The sequence below is a fragment of the Peromyscus maniculatus genome, chromosome 8, assembly GCF_049852395.1.
Source record: "Peromyscus maniculatus bairdii isolate BWxNUB_F1_BW_parent chromosome 8, HU_Pman_BW_mat_3.1, whole genome shotgun sequence".
Lineage (NCBI taxonomy): Eukaryota > Metazoa > Chordata > Mammalia > Rodentia > Cricetidae > Peromyscus > Peromyscus maniculatus.
Genome location: NC_134859.1, coordinates 30727184 through 30744022, shown reverse-complemented (window position 1 = coordinate 30744022; position 16839 = coordinate 30727184). Strand labels below are relative to the sequence as shown.

Sequence of the window (16839 nt, the reverse complement as noted above, 5' to 3'; positions counted from 1 at the left end):
GAGAGGGAGGACTAGAGAGATTGCTGCCATGATTGGAATGGCAGGTCTACAGAGGATCCTCTTGAGAGAGCAGCCTGCAAAATAATCCTCTCAACATTCCCCCTGAGGGGTCTCAGGCTGGTCCCCAGAGCAAGGAGAAAGTCTGATTTGTTACATCTTTTAGTGGTGGAGGTGTTAGCTGCTAGGTCTCAGGATGAAGGCAAACTAAGGTGCTTGCTAACATATCAAAGCAGACACTAGCTGCCATTCTCTCAGCAATGCCAGTGCCTGGCACACCCCGCCCCCTCCATAAATCTCTAGTTTAGGGACTAGGCTGAGCTGCCCCTCCCCCAGCTGCTCATCCCTATGTAACCCAGCCTTTTTGGCTAGACAGGCCCCTTTCGGTTCTTGACCTCTTGGCCCCCACTGTTGGCTCCTTGCTTTCCCCTCTCCTCACATAAGGAGTTCAGTTTGCTGGTCAAGTTCACTCTGGACCCTTTTGGACGCCTCTGTCTGTTTTCTCCCTCATATCTACAGTAAATCATTTTTCCACCATGAGTAGGAGTAGTCACGTCTTCCTTTTGTTTTGTTTTGTTTTGTTTTGTTTTTCTTTCATTCAGGAAGGAAGTTTCCTATCATGTGATTTAGTTCACCATAGCTTAAGTGACAGAAAGCATTGATCAGCGAGATGTTGATTAGGTCTGTAAATCAGGGCTGCTGTTAGGGCACATAGCAGACAGACTCTAACTATATCAGAGAGCAGCAGGAAGGTAGGGCTTGACCTATTCAGAATGTGGGATCTGGTCTAAGGGTGCAAACCCATGTTCTAACAGAAGTTTATGAAAACCCTATCTGTAATCGTTACATTTTCTTTGTCTTTGTTTCTTTCTTTGCTTCCTTCTTTCCTTCCTTCTCTCTTTTTTCTTTCTGTCTTTGCTTCTTTCTATGTTTCTTCCTTCATTCCTTCCTTTTTTCCTTTCTTTCTTTCTGTTCTGTTTTTGTCTTGGTTTTTGTTTTTGTTTTTTCCCTCCAGAATTTCTCTGTGTAGTCCTGGCTAGTAGACCAGATTAGCCTTGAACTTACAAAACTCCCCCTGCCTCTACCTCCCGAGTACTGGAATTAAAGGTGTATACCACAAGAACCAGGTTTTATACCTCCTTGATGAACAGATCCTGATTTTTTTTTGTTTTTTGCACTGACTAAAACAATAGGCTCATGAGGACTTCCTGGCTTCTGGTGCTGTTCCAAATCTCTTTTTATTTAAGGGTTCACACAGACAATGGAAATCAATAATAGATATACTAGAAACCATCAGTCTCTATATTTTTTAATTAAGAAGTCTGTAGTCTTTTAGCTTCTAGATTTAGTTATACATCCATCCATTCATTTATTTTTGTGTGTAATTAGATTTTTTTAAAAAGGACTTTTTTTTAAGATTTATTAATTTCTTATGTATACAGTGTTTTCTTTGCATGTATGCCTGAAGGCCAGAAGAGGGAGCCAGATCTCATTACAGATGGTTGTGAGCCACCATATAGGTGCTAGGAAATGAACTCAGGACCTCTGGAGGAACAGCCAGTGTTCTTAACCTCTGAGCCATCTCTCCAGCCATGTTTTTTAAATTAATTAATTTATTTTTCTATTATCAGCTTGATACAGTATAAATTCTTATCCTAATAGTGAAATGTTTGATTGAAGTTTGACCAGTAATTGAGTAAAACCAAAACTTATTATGAGCCACAGTCATCCTAAGGTGTCGTCCGTCCCCAGTCCCCCGTCCCGTCCCCCCCACCACCACCGCTATATAGCCTCCCTGGTTCTGTGGGTTGTAGTCTGATTGATTGTTCTTCGCTTTATATCTAGATTCCACTTATGAGTGAATACATACCATGTTTGACCTTCTGGGTTTGGGTTACCTCATTCAGGATGATATTTTCTAGTTCCATGCATTTGCCTGCAAATTTCATGAAGTCATTGTTTTTCTCTGCTGAGCAGTACTCCATTGTGTATATGTACCACATTTTCTTAACCCATTCTTCAGTTGATGGGTATGGAGGTTATTTCCAGGTTCTGGCTATTACAAATAGTGCTGCTATGAACATAGTTCCGGCCACTTATTTAAAAAAAGATTTATTTATTTATTATGAATACATCATGTATGACTGCAGACCATAAGAGGGCACCAGATCTCATCACAGATGGTTGTGAGCCATCTAGTGGTTGCTGGGAATCGAACTCAGGACCTGTGAAAGAACAGTCAGTGCTCTTAACCTCTGAGCCATCTCTCCAGCCTCCTCAATTGAATTTTTAAAACTGCATTTATTATTGTGTGATGTGCATGAGATGGGTTTGCATACAATGATGAATTTGCCAGAGGGCAAACTCTTGTGCTTGGTACTCTCTTTATGATTTTATGTGAGTTCTAGTGATGTAAGTCAGCTGAACATGTTTCTGTCAACGACCTCTGCCCATTGAATCAATTTACTGGATCTCTGTTTATTAACTGACTGATTTCTTGATTTTGGTACTGGGCCTTGCTTTGTAAATCAGGCTGACCTGGAACTTCTTGCTCACACCTTAGCCTCCCCAGGGATGGTATTATAGAAATGTGCCACATCTCTTGTTACGGTGAAGTCCATTCTGATGGGGCAAGAAGCTGCCTTTCAAAACTATGGCTGGGAGGCAACTCAAGGAATCCTGAAGAAGCTAGTCATGGAGTATGAAGGAATGATGTATAGAGACAGCTTTGGGGAGGAGACATACGGTTCCTGGTGCCTATCACAGATGTGAAATTATGTTACTAACTTGGCTGAAGTTAATTGATTCTGACATCCAAGGGTGCCCACTCACATGAAAATAAACCCACGATCTAACAGGAACACACATGCATACACACACACACACACACACACACACACACAAACACACACAGAGATAAATCCCTTAAAAAAAGTAAACTGCCTTGGGGGCTGTGTATAAATGTGTCTATCATGCCTGAACCCTTGGGTTTTGTCCCAGAACTGCAAACACAATAACCTAGTAAGGCCTCTGGTTGTAGCTTGGGAAGGCAGTTGTCCAGTAAACATTCCCACCTAAACTCTGGGGTTAGGGCCCCAGCACCAGAAGTGGGATAGGCATGCCATTACAGCATAGCATTACTAATTTAAGTTCATTAATTGAAGGTTTTATGGAGCTTAGAGATTCATTAGCAGGTCAGTGCTTACAAAGTCACCCTGAGTCACTGTAGTCCCTAACTGAGCCAGCAACTGTTTCCTCCTTTAACAACCAAGTCCACATCTTCTCATGATTTAAACACATGGAGCTTCCTCTTCAGCTGCTCTGGGACCCTCATCAGCTCCTTTGACTTTCTCATCTACCTGGGAATAAAAAATGCCCCAGGGCAAGAGAAGCAAAACTCCTGAGCTGGTGATTCTTTCCTGGCTTTGTTCTCACAGGGACCTTCTGACTAGATTGTCCACATGCTTGCTTTTCTCCACCTCAGAGATTTATGCTCTCCAGGGAGGGGGTGTACTGTGCTCAGGCCTCTGCCCACACATTAGACTGGATCAGCAAACTAACCAGACCAGGTTAGAAACAGACCCCCTGCTGCTGGGAAGAGTTTTACTGCAGCACAGCCACACTCACTCCTTGCTAAGTTGTCAGCAGTGACTTTCATTGATTGACATGAGTGCTTGCTCCTGAACACCTGTTTTTATGTCCCTGAGACAAAAATCCTTTCATCTGACCCTCTCCATAAAAGGGGCTTGAGGGCCAGTGAGATGGCTCAGTGGGGAAAGGTGCCCACTGCTAAACCTAACGACCTGAGTTCAATCCCTGGGCCCACATGGTGGAAGGAGAGAACAGACTCTGAAAAGTTATCCCCTGGCATCCACATTTGTGACATCCCACAAACACACAAATAAATGAATCAATTAATGTATTGAATTTAAGGGGGATGCTCTACTCCCACTACTTCCCTATACATAGAAAAACACGGCAGTTTTTTTCTTTATTTCAAGGTAAGCACACACAATATTAAGGGACAACATTGTATTCAAGGTAAAGAAGAGTTTTTAAAGCAATTATTCCTTGTTGCTGAGGTTTTATTTTGTAGTTAGCACAGTCAAGATCAAAGGAGATTACTTACAGGGAACACATGTGTCTGTTGACACAGACAGACAGCGTAAGTCCTGGCTGACTGTGTGATCCCAGCAACACTTTGCCTTAGCTCCTGTCTGGAACTCTGCACACTGAGACCATCAGTAGCTGTTTGGATCTTTACAGCACTTTGGATGCTGTTGACTTCTGAATTGTAGGTTGAACCTGCCTAATCCAAACATTCCAAACCTACAATGCTCCCAAATCTGGAACCTTTTGACCATAGACTTGATAATTCACCTTGAAACTCAACATCATGAAAGTATCATATGCAGAATTATCCACAGTTTATAAAGTTACCCTTTAAGTTATATATGTAAAGTGTAATTATATGAATGCTACATCTATCTATGTTTATACTTGAGCCCTACCTTAAGATATTATCTATATGCATATATTCCAAATATTTAAGCAAGATTTAAATTCTCAAACTATGCCAAGCATTTGTGGATAAGTGGTATTCACCTTGTCTGTCTTACATTGGAAGGCACCATAGACAATATCCACTCTCTACCCAATTGTGCAAATCCCATTTAGTTGGGGCTTGTGTGGGATCTGCAAGCTAAGATGCAGGGCTGTATGTTGTGTCCTCTGGGGACTGACTGAAATGAACATGCTGGGCCTGGAAATGTGGGTGAAGTCAGTCACCACTGACAGCAGTGCCAGCCCCTCATAATCTCACAGTCTCACAGCTATGCTTAGACATCTGAGGATCTGACACCCGTCCCTTATACAGTGTGTCCTTAGGAACATGGGCTCTGTTCTCAGCTCCATATGATAAGGGCAGCTGCCTCCTATTGGTCCTGCCCAGTCCTAGTTGGTCAATGACAAAGAACAGAAGTTCAGGAGAGGAGCCTCTCTGGGGACAGCCTCTCATGGGTAGTATAACAGAAGCACTTGCCTATTCTTGCTTGACTGATCCTTGTTTATTTTGATTTTCAGATCCAGAAATTTCCACAAGTCCTCCAACAAGACCCCCAACTGCAGGAGGATACAGACCTACAGGAAGACCCACAACTGCAGGAGGACACACAACTACAGGAAGACCCACAACTACAGGTAGACCCACAACTCCAGGAAGACCCACAATTTCAAGAAGACCCACAACTACAGAAAGACCCACAAGTTCAGGAATACCCACAACTGCAGGAAGACCCACTACTTCAGGAAGACCCACTACTTCAGGAAGACCCACAACTTCAGGTAGACCTACAACTTCAGGAAGGCCTACAACTGCAGTAGACCCACAAGTGCAGGAAGACACCCAACTACATTAAGACTCACAACTACAGCAGGACCCATGACTACATTTACCACGGAAGACTCTGCTTCCCCATTCCCCCAAGAGCCCGGCAACGTCCAGTAATCAGGTGGAAGCAGTTTTTGAGAGAAACCATGCCCCTATTCCCATCTACCTGTTTTGTTTTTAATAATAAATGAAAGTCTAGAATGTAAGAATTATGTCCTTAATTCCGTCTCTAGCCTGTGATGGTGTCCCAGCCTGAAAATCAATTGTGCCCTCTGTGCTCTCTCCTGAACTCTCCCATATTCTCTCCTCTCTGTGTGGTTTCTCTCTCTCTCTCTCTCTCTCTCTCTCTCTCTCTCTCTCTCTCTCTCTCTCTCTCTCTCTCTCTCTTCTTCTCTCTCCAAATAAAGCTCTAGAAAGGTAACCATGGCTCATGATTCTTCCGTCACCAATACATCCAGCGTTCTCTTTCATCAGCATGGCCCCAAGCACCGCCGCTTAACCAACAGTTAGTATATACCATGTTTGTCCTTCTTGGTCTAGGTTACCTCACTCAGGGTGATATTTTCTAGTTCCATTTCTTTGCCTGCAAATTTTATGCTGTCGTTGTTTTTCTCTACTGAGTAGTACTCCATTGTGTATGTGTACCACATTTTGTATTTAGTGAATACAAAAATAAGTAAATAAATAAAAAACTAACCAACCACTGTGAGTCACAAGGTCAGCGCTACAGCAAGCCACAGAGATTTCTGGTCAGAAGATGCTGCATTTAGTGCCTTCCCAGCCTCAGAATGGGTGGAGCCAGCTGAAGTCAACCCAGCCTGAATTTCAAGTTTTATCTAAAGTTAGATTGCTAGAAGCTCAGCTTAGTACCTAATGGCTATTCAAAGATCTAAGATACCTTGAGATAACTTTGGCTCTGATCTTCAGCATTCTATCCCTCCCCCATTAGGTTGCTCTTCTACTCACTCAAGGTCACAGTCTTAGGGATCTTGAGCTCATGTCCAGCTGTTTAGACATCTGCTGTGTGGAGAGGAGAGAGCTTCAGTCCACAGACCCTCAGTTCTGGGTTTCCTGCCATTGCCTTGTTTTCTGTTTCCTTGCATCCATTTTCACTGATGTCTCCAACACGGGAAGGTCACCGGCCCTCCAGGTACAAGGTCCTCTGGACCAACCTCACCCTGACCTTTGCAGCGCTGACCTGGGATCATTGCTGGTCGCTTTACCATTGTTTAATCTTGACTTTCAGGCCCTCCATGTCTTTATTTGTTTGTTTGTTTGTTTGTTTCCAAGACAGGGTTTTTCTGTGTAGCTTTGTGCCTTTCCTGGATCTGGCTATGTAGACCAGGCTGGCCTCGAACTCACAAAGATCCACCTATCTCTGCTTCCTGAGTGCTGGGATTAAAGACGTGTGCCACCACTGCCCGGCGTCCTCCATGTCTTTATGCTCTACTCTTTGAGCTGATTCTGCCTGTGGACATGTCTTCTCAGTTGCCCCTTTGAAGGAAGCCCATGCCCACGGCCTTGCCTCAGCACCCAAAAAATCTGAACAGCCTCAGTAAAGACATTCCCCATCAGCACAGGCATTCCCCAGTATACCAACCACATTCCGGCTTCTGCCTATCAAACACCATTTCTAAGCCAGTTACTCCAAAGTGTATGTTTATCGCAGACCTTCCTCCTCTATGTGGCCCCAAATATTTAACACTGAACATGACCAAAACCCAGAATATCCCCCCCAAGCCCTCGGTGGAAACAGCTCCTCCCTTCTCTGCTGACATGCCCTCCCATCATGCCCTGCTCAGGCCTGAGGAACTCATCCTCTTTAGATGTCCAGCCTACAGGAAGTCCAGTTTGCACTGCCTTCTGGGCACACTGACATGAGTGTCTTGGTTTCATTGATCATGTTGCCTTCTGTTGTCTCTTCCACACTGAATTCCTGCCATGGACCCTAAGGTGTCCTTGCTTGGCAGCCTAGCAGTCAGAGCTCTCCCCAGAGGGCACCAGGTCCTGGCACCCCTAAACCCCAGCAAAGACTGTGTTTTTGTGAAAGGAGAGACCTCAAGAAGTGTCTCCTGAGTCCCATACCCAGCCTGCCCCTTCATCCTCTGCATTGCTGCCCCTCCCTTTACCCTCCCCTGCCACAGGCACTCTCCAGCATCTGGACCTTTGCCCTCCCTCTTTCTTCTCCTGTAACATCTCTCTGTCTCTGGTTGGCCTCATCTTCTTCAGCTTTGCTCACATCCCACCTTCTCAGGAAAAGCATTAGAAAGTCCATGTAGCCTGGCAAACCAAGTTCAAATTGCACCCACCCCCCTCCATCCTATACTAAAGCTCCCACAGCTTGCTGTCTGCTGTCTGTGTCTTTCCCCTTGGTTCACTTGTTCATCCACGAGGAAGATGGTTAAGACTGCTGTCTGTCTGCAGCCCTCCTCCTGTGTGACTGAGGGTGAACTCCTTAACCACTCTGAGCTACCTGCTGAATTTTTTTTTTTTTGAGACAGGGTTTCTCTGTGTAGCTTTGTGCCTTTCCTGGGACTCACTTGGTAGCCCAGGCTGGCCTCGAACTCACAGAGATCTGCCTGCCTCTGCCTCCAGACTGCTGGGATTAAAGGCGTGCACCACCACTGCCCAGCTAATTTTTTTAATGTATTTCTTAACATACTACTTTTCAACATGAATACAAGCTTCATGTCAGGCAGTGGTGGCACATGTTTTCAATCCCAGTACTTGGTAGGCAGAGACAGGTGGATCTCTGTGAGTTTGACGCCAGACTGGCCTAGAAAGCAAGTGCCAGAAAAGGTGCAAAGCTACACAGAGAAACCCTGTCTCCAAAAAAACCAAAAAAAAAAAAATACAAACTTCATGAGATCAGGGGTCTTTGATTCCCAGATATATACAAAAATTCATAGAATTATATATAATTCACTGTAGCTATGCAATAAATGTAAAATCAGTAAACACTTAGTATTCTAGTAGTGTTTGCTATAGTAGCCATGAATATCTTATAGCTTTAACTGTCTGCCTTCCTGATTTATAATTATTATTTTAAATTATGTGTATATTCGTGTGCCTGTATGGATATATATATCATGTGAAGCAGAAGCCTTCTCAACTCTCAGATTCTCTGGAGGTGGAGTTAAGGGTGGTTGTGACCCACCTGAGGTTGGTGCTGGGAGCCATACTCCAGTCCTCTGCAAGGGTGGTAGACCCTCTTTACTGTGAGCCATCTCTCCAGTCTCACTATCAGCATTCTAATGTGAGTAGGAAGTGAAGGGAAATGGCTGACTTATGTGGTAAGCAGAGTTGGCAGAGGACTCTGGGACATTAGGAGACCATTTGGAGGGGATTTCAGGTTATGGATAGAAGCTTGAGAATAAGTGGCGGTGTTGAGGAACAATGGAGTGACTCAGTGAGTACCTAGTAGTGCAGGGGGGCAATGAGTTCTTGCTTTGGTGAAAATAACATGAATTGAAGCAGTTGAACTGTTTCAGAGAGGGCAGCAGAGGCTCAGTTGGGGTGGGCTTTGGCAATGTGCTATCCCTATATTCCTACAAATGAAGCTCTTTAGTAAGGAACTGGGAATTCTGGTCTCATACCTGAGTCCTGTCATCACACAGTACTCCCCTGCAAGTGATGAGTAACCTTCAGAGGATGCCAAAGCTGACCCTAAAATGTAGTGACTCAGGAAGACTACAGCTCTAGTTAACAAAGAAAAATTCCATCATCCTGACAAGGCTCAGGGATCAAGGTGCTTGGCCAATCAGATACACGAGTTGATCCTGGACTCCTAATAATGGTGGAAGGGGAAAAACAACCTCTGATAGTTGTTTTCTCCCTCACATGAGCACCATGGCCTGCACAGGTTCACAGACAGTAGTAGAGAGTTTATGACAAGAGTAAGAAAGTCACTTACTTTGGTTTGCTTCTTTATATTTTTCCTCTTTTAATAGCCCAGGCTAGCTCAGAATTGCTAGTCCTCCTGCCTCAGCCTCTCCAATGCTGGGATTATAGAACTGTACCAAATTTTGCTTTTTCCTTTATTGATAGGGTCTTACTAGATAAACTTTTCTAGCTTGAAACTTACTATGTAGACCAGGCTGCCCTTAAACTCATGGCAACCCTCCTGCCTCAGTCTTATGAGTGCCGGGATCACAGATAGGATCCATCACCCCTGATTCTCACATGTCAATTTTTAAGATAATGCCTCCTACCCTCTTACCTGTTAACCCTGAATGATGAAGTCATCTCTACATATCCTTACATTTTCATTTGTTCATCTCTTCTATCCACACTTAAATTGCCTCAAAGGAAAATATAACCTATACTTGGGTACCATCCAGCACTGTAGTCATGTGTAATGTTTTAATAATTAAAATCAAATTGTTGAAAAAATAAAGTAAAGCTTACTCAACTGGAGGCTGGAGACCGCTCAGTGGGTAAAAGCCTGTACTGCTCCTCTAGAGGATGTATCATCAGTTCCCACCATCCACATCAGGTGGCTCTGAACTGCCTGTAATGGCAGTTCTAGGGAATCTGATGTCTTTGGCCTCAGCAGGCACATGCCAGGTGCTCATAGCCACACAGAGACATATATAATTTAAGAAATAATAAAAATGAATCTTTAAAAAATTTAACCAATATAGCTGGGCATGATGGCACATAGCTTTAATCTCAATACATGGGAGGCAGAGGCAAAAGATCTCTGTGAGTTTGTGACCAGCCTAGTATACATAGTGAGTTCTCATACAGCCAAGAGTATAGAGAGAGACCCTATCTCAAAATTTTTTTTACTTACTTGTACTACCCACATTTTAAGAGCTAAAACAGGCTACAATACTGTACAGAGCACATACATAATGACACCTTCATCAGAGAAGTTTCTATTGATGACTAGACATGGTGGCAAACACCTGTAATCTCAACATTCTGGAGGTGGGGGCAGGAAGATTGTCATGAGTTTTAACTTGAACTTTTTGTGCGTTTCTGGCAATATAGATAGATAGATAGACAGATAGATAGATAGATAGATAATGTATATAGTATATTTATATGTGTGTATACAGTGTATGTATATATAGTGTATGTATATATAGTATATATACACTATATATATAGTGTATGAGAGAGAGACAGCGACAAAGGGAAAAGGAGTTTGGGAAGGGGGAACCTTGTCTCAAATAAAAGGAGGGGGACTTTTAGATATTTCAGTAATCCTCAATTGGGGCTTCTCTACCTTTGAGAACTCCTTTTCACTTTTCCTTAATAAATTCATGTTAGGCCAGGCGTTGGTTGCGCACACCTTTAATCCCAGTACTCGGGAGGCAGAGCCAGGCAGATCTCTGTGAGTTCGAGGCCAGCCTGGGCTACCAAGAAAGCTCCAGGAAAGGCGCAACGCTACACAGAGAAACCCTGTCTCAAAAAACCAAAAAAATAAAAATAAAAATAAAAAAAATAAAAAAATAAAAATAAAAAATAAATTCATGTAAGCTCTGCTAAAACAAAGAAAAACAACAACAAAGGTTCTACTTGTGGCACTGGTCAGGAGGGGAGAGATGCAGAGACCAGGCCATCACAGCCACAGGGATGGATGTTCAAGGACACAGGGACATGATAGCCATGAGCAACTGGGATCTGGGAGAGGGGCAGGATGGCTGCTTTAGACTGCAGGTGATCCGTGGGAAGTGTCCCAGACTTTTAAGCAGTCATCAGTAGGAAAGGAGACAAAGTGAAAACTGTCTGTGGGGTTAAGGAATAAGAGCCAAGACAGAACACCACCTGGACAGATCTATGAGATGAATTGGAAATGAAGCCCACATGGCTGTAGGACAGGAGTCAGGAAAGTAAATCTGAGCCCTAGGCAGGGACTTTGTAAAAACACTGGCTAAGGAATTGGGTTCCCTGATCTTTGAGAGAGGTGAGGTGGGGTTGTCGGAGGGACATGACATGGTCTGATTACACATTTACCATCTGTCTCATTGTTTGTGAATTTGTTAGTTGCTCACATGCCCGTGCAAATTGCTTGCACAATTCTAGAATTTTACATCCCTATTGTGCTGAATCATACTCCCCCATCCTTAGTTTATTAATAATAACTGCATTGTGATTAAAAAAAATCTTTTAAGATAAAAGGGCTGAGAAAGAAGTCAGAGAAACATCACCCTTTACAACAGCCACAAATAATATAAAATACCTTGGGATAACACTAACTAAACAAGTGAAAGACCTTTTTGATAAGAACTTTAAATCTCTAAAGAAAGAAATTGAAGAAGATATCAGAAAATGGAAGGATCTCCCATGCTCATGGATAGGCAGAATTAACATAGTAAAAATGGCAATCTTACCAAAAGCAATCTACATATTCAATGCAATCCCCATCAAAATCCCAACACAATTCTTCACAGACTTGGAAAGAAAAATACTCAACTTTATATGGAAAAACAAAAGACCCAGGATAGCTAAAAGAATCCTATACGATAAAGCAACCCTTGGAGGCATCACCATCCCGGACCTCAAACTCTACTATAGAGCTATAGTAATAAAAACAGCTTGGTACTGGTATAAAAACCAACATACGGACCAATGGAATCGAATTGAAGACCCTGACATTAATCCATGCACATATGAACACCTGGTTTTTGACAAAGGAGCCAAAACTATACAATGGAACAAAGAAAGTATCTTCAACAAATGGTGCTGGCATAACTGGATGTCAATATGTAAAAGATTACAAATAGATCCATATCTGTCACCATGCACAAAACTCAAGTCCAAGTGGATCAAAGACCTAAACATAAATCCAGTTACACTAAACTTAATAGAAAAGAAGATAGGAAGCACTCTTGAACGCATTGGCACTGGAGACCATTTCCTAAATAAAACACCGACAGCACAAACCCTGAGCACAACCATTAATAAATGGGACCTCTCAAAACTGAGAAGCTTTTGCAGGGCAAAAGACACAGTCAATAAGACAAAAAGACACCCAACAGATTGGGAAAAGATCTTCACCAACCCCACATCTGACAGAGGATTGATCTCCACAATATATAAAGAACTCAAGAAACTAGACATCAAAGCACTGAACAGTCCAATTAAAAAATGGGCTAAAGAGCTAAACAGAGAATTCACAAAACAAGAACTACAAATGGCTGAAAGACATTTAAAGAAATGCTCAACATCCTTAATCATCAGAGAAATGCAAATCAAAACGACTCTGAGATACCACCTTACACCTGTTAGAATGGCTAAGATCAAAAACACCAATGACAACCAATGTTGGAGAGGATGTGGAGCAAAGGGAACACTCCTCCACTGTTGGTGGGAATGTAAACTTGTACAACCACTGTGGAAATCAGTATGGCGGTTTCTCAGAAAATTAGGAATCGAACTACCTCAAGACCCAGCCATCCCACTCTTGGGCATATACCCAAAAAATGCTGATACATACCATAAAGATACATGCTCAGCTATGTTCATAGCAGCACTATTTGTAATAGCCAGAACCTGGAAACAACCTAGATGCCCATCAACGGAAGAATGGATGAAAAAAATGTGGTACATATACACAATGGAGTACTACTCAGCAGAGAAAAACAATGAAAGCATGAAATTTGCAGGCAAATGGATGGAACTAGAAAAAATCATCCTGAGTGAGGTAACCCAAACCCAGAAAGACAGTTATGGTATGTACTCACTCATTGGTGGATTCTAGATATAAAATGAACAATCAGACCACAACCCATAGAACCATAGAGGCTATATATATAGCATGGAGGTCCCTAGGATGACTGTGGCATATAATCAATTTCAGTTTTACTCAATTATTGAAAAAAAATAGCCAAATGAATGGAAACACATGAACTATGAACCAAAGGCTGAGGGGCTCCCAGCTGGATCAGGCCCTCTGAATAGGTGAGACAGTTGATTGGCTTGATCAGTTTGGGAGGCATCTAGGCAGTGGGACCAAGTCCTGTGCTCATTCCATGAGTTGGCTGTTTGAAACCAGGAACTTATGCAGGGACACTTGGCTTAGTCTGGGAGGAAGGGACTGGACCTCCCTGGACTGAGTCTACCAAGTTGATCACAGTCCTCGGGGGAGGACTTGTCCTGGAGGAGGTGGGAATGGAGGGTGGGCTGGGGGTAAGGGGAGGGCGTGGAGGGGGGAGAATAGGGGAACCCATGGCTGATATGTAGATCTGAATGGTATTGTAAAATAAAAAATATATATCACAAAAAAAAAAATCTTTTAAAAAATGCTTCTAATTTTTATTGGGATTTGGCCTTTTTTAGAAAAACTATTGTTAGAAACATTTTGCTTTTCCAATGAAAGAGGCATGTTTTAATTGTGTGTGAGCCACTATAACATTTATTTGACTAGCTTTTGACTGTGCAAAATGCAGCCCTTGAGCCCGTGAGATGATGCCGCAGTAGATAAAGGCACTTATCACCAATCCTGGGGACCTGAGGTCAACCTAGATCTGACGTTATAGAAGGAGAGAACCTGTTCCACGTAGTTGTCCTCTAATGATGTGTGTCCCTAATATGCTCATCCACTGCCTGACACAATTATTTAAGTGTAATTTCTAAAAATTAGAAAAATGCTGCTCTTATTCCAAAGGAAATGAGGGATTACTATGATCCAAATTGGAGTGACCAAGGCTTAGAACATGGTTAGTTTATGATGTATAGATTAGTATATGGTGTATAGATAGGTTACTTTATCATGAATATCATGTTCCACTGAGAAAGAGGTTACATAAATTTTTATAGTTTGCTGTGGATGTCACTCTGTATAAATAAAATGCTGTTTGGCCAGTAGCCAGGCAGGAAGCATAGGCGGGACAAGCAGAGAAGAGAATTCTGGGAACAGGAAGGCTGAGTGAGGAGAAGCTGCCAGCTGCTGCCATAAGAAGATGTTAAGATACCTGTAAGCCACAAGCCACGTGGCAACTTATAGATTAGTAGAAATGGATTAATTTAAGATATAAGAACAGTTAACAAGAAGCCTGCCACGGCCATACAGTTTGTAAACAATATAAGTCTCTGTGTGTTTATTTGGTTGGGTCTGAGCAGCCAGTTGGGACTGGCAGGTAAGAGAGATTTGTCCTGACTGTGGGCCAGGCAGCAAATCTCTAGCTACAATAGTCCCCAAACAAAAAGAAATCATAAATCAATGCATTTACCAAGTACACTGGTGGAACCATCAGGCAAATGGGAACAGCAGAACACAGAACTCTCTCTCTCTCTCTCTCTCTCTCTCTCTCTCTCTCTCTCTCTCTCTCTCTCTCTCTCACACACACACACACACACACACACACACACACACAGAGAGAGAGAGAGAGAGAGAGAAAGAGAGAGAGAGAGAGAGAGAGAGAGAGAAAGTTTTTGAGACAGAGCTTCTCTGTGTTGCCCTGGTTGTTCTGTAACTTGATTTGTAGATCAGGCTGGCCTCAACCCTTAGAGATCAGCCTGCCTCTGCAGGCTGTGGATTAAAGATGTGTGAAAACAGTCTTTTGGGGTCCAGCCCCTTGATAGCCTTCTCCCAGGGCCTGTGGAAAAATCTACAACCAGCTGATAATCTAATCTTAGACGATATGAAATGAATCTACATACATGAAACTCTTTAGTCCATTTTCTTTATTCTTCTGAGTCATTTCTCTGTCTACACAGCTTCTATTCTGCTCTCTTATTTAGTCCTTTCTTGACTGATTTCTCTTTATATTTTTCTGCTGTTCCCCCTAAGTAGTATCATAATAATTCCTTCATCTAGTTCAGCTCTATCTAGGTTCTCATCTATCTACTTCTTTCCCATCTCCTTCTTTCTCATCTTGTTCTTCCTCATCTTGTTCTTCCCCCCTTGGCTTTTCCTCATCCTCTTTCTCATTCTTCTAGTTCTCTAATCTAATTCTTGTCCAATCTAGTTCTCTCTCTAGTCTCTGAGATTTACTGTTATATACCCATGCAATAGCAATGTTCTGGCTCAGGCAAGGTCACCAGGATGGAATTCCCTCAGGGTCAAAAGGAGAGTTAATAAGATCCACACCAAAAAGCAGTAATTGCTGGGCAGTGGTGGTACATGCCTTTAAAATCCCAGCACTCAGGACGTAGAGGCAGGCAGATCTCTGTGAGTTCAAGGCCAGCCTGGTCTCCAAAGCAAGTTCAGGGAGGGTGCAAAGCAACACAGAGAAACCCTGTCTGGAAAAACAAACAAACAAACAAACAAACAAAAAAAGAGCAATAATTTCCAGCTATCATCTGCAACCCAAAAGGGAAGTGATTAATATAGAAATGAATCAACTAAGGGCTAAATTTGGTTAATATCTAAGCAAAGCAGATTTATGTGCTAAACTATATTCATAGAAGTGGTTAGGTACAGTGTTAGGAGTCCACCAGTGACATGTGAAAATAAAAGTGCCGGGCTAGAAAGATTGCTCAGAGGTTAAGAACACTGGCAGCTCTTCCAGAGGTCCTGAGTTCAATTCCCAGCAACCACATGGAGGTTCATAATCATCTATAATGAGATCTGGTTCCCTCTTCTGGGAGGAATGTATGCAGACAGTACATTGTACACATAATAGATAAATCAATATTTAAGAAAAAAAGAAAAGAAAACTGCCTTATTTTCTTTTGGTCCCTTATCTGTCCAAGCTCTCTTGGCTACTGCCATTTTCTGGCAGGGCAGGGGAATGCAATCCGTGGCTAGGCAGCCTGAGTCACAAGATGATGTACCTGTAAGTAGAAACCCTATAGTTCTGTTAAAAAGTAGATCTAAAACTAGAGATAAGACTTTGGAAAGGGGAAGAAGGTTAAGCTTAATTAGCACATCTGCCAGGCCTTCTCAAACGGATAGTCTGAATGATTAAGTCTGTTCTTAGAGAGTCTATAAGGTATCTCAGATAAGATACTTTTGTCTGTCCCAAAATGATCCTGGCTGGATGCTCCTAAGGACATTAATTACAGGAAGGCCAGAAATTGGGGGTTTTTGACTGTGTCTGTTGTTAGGACAGTTGGAGAAAGTTATATAAATACTTTAATTATAGGTGAAATTGTGCCCAACGAATGATCGAGAAGCTACAATAGCACACTAGAAATTCATAGCAGGAAAGGCCAATATTCAAAAGCAAATTATCACCAAGACTCCCTTGAGCCTTGGCTTTATCTTCTGGAAGAGTCCTTAACTCTTCCAGGTACAGCTTTGTCATAATCTGCTGAATTCCTACTTCATATATATGTTGTGGCCCATAGCAGTGGGGCCAGAAATCTCTTCTATGGATTTCAGAAGTTCTAAAATTCTTAGCTTTAGGGACAGAAGCTGGCTGTGTGAAAATGCAACAGTATATTCCAGAGGTTGTTCCTGAGTGTCACAAGGATGTTAGCTGAGATGCAGAGGTTGGTAGGAAATGGACTAGTGAGGGGATCAGAGAGAATTTATACTATTTGTGCTTCTTGAACTT

The 16839-nt window shown here is 42.5% G+C and overlaps 1 protein-coding gene and 1 pseudogene across 8 annotated transcripts in view; one reads left to right on the top strand and one right to left on the bottom strand.

Moving 5' to 3' along the window:
• Nucleotides 1-5595, top strand: part of LOC102924806 (uncharacterized) — a 179241-nt gene extending 173646 nt beyond the window's left edge. For 5 of the 7 annotated variants that reach the window (XM_076578215.1, XM_076578214.1, XM_076578211.1 and 2 more), the window contains one exon: nt 5086-5595. In XM_076578215.1, the coding sequence (XP_076434330.1) occupies nt 5086-5414 (329 nt within the window). In that variant the 3' untranslated portion in view covers nt 5415-5595. The remainder of the gene's footprint in view (nt 1-5085) is intronic. The other 2 variants (XR_013053239.1, XM_076578213.1) reach the window with 2 other exon arrangements.
• Nucleotides 1-16839, bottom strand: part of LOC102912248 (fatty acid-binding protein, heart pseudogene) — an 87551-nt pseudogene that overhangs the window by 64715 nt on the left and 5997 nt on the right. The window lies entirely within an intron of this gene.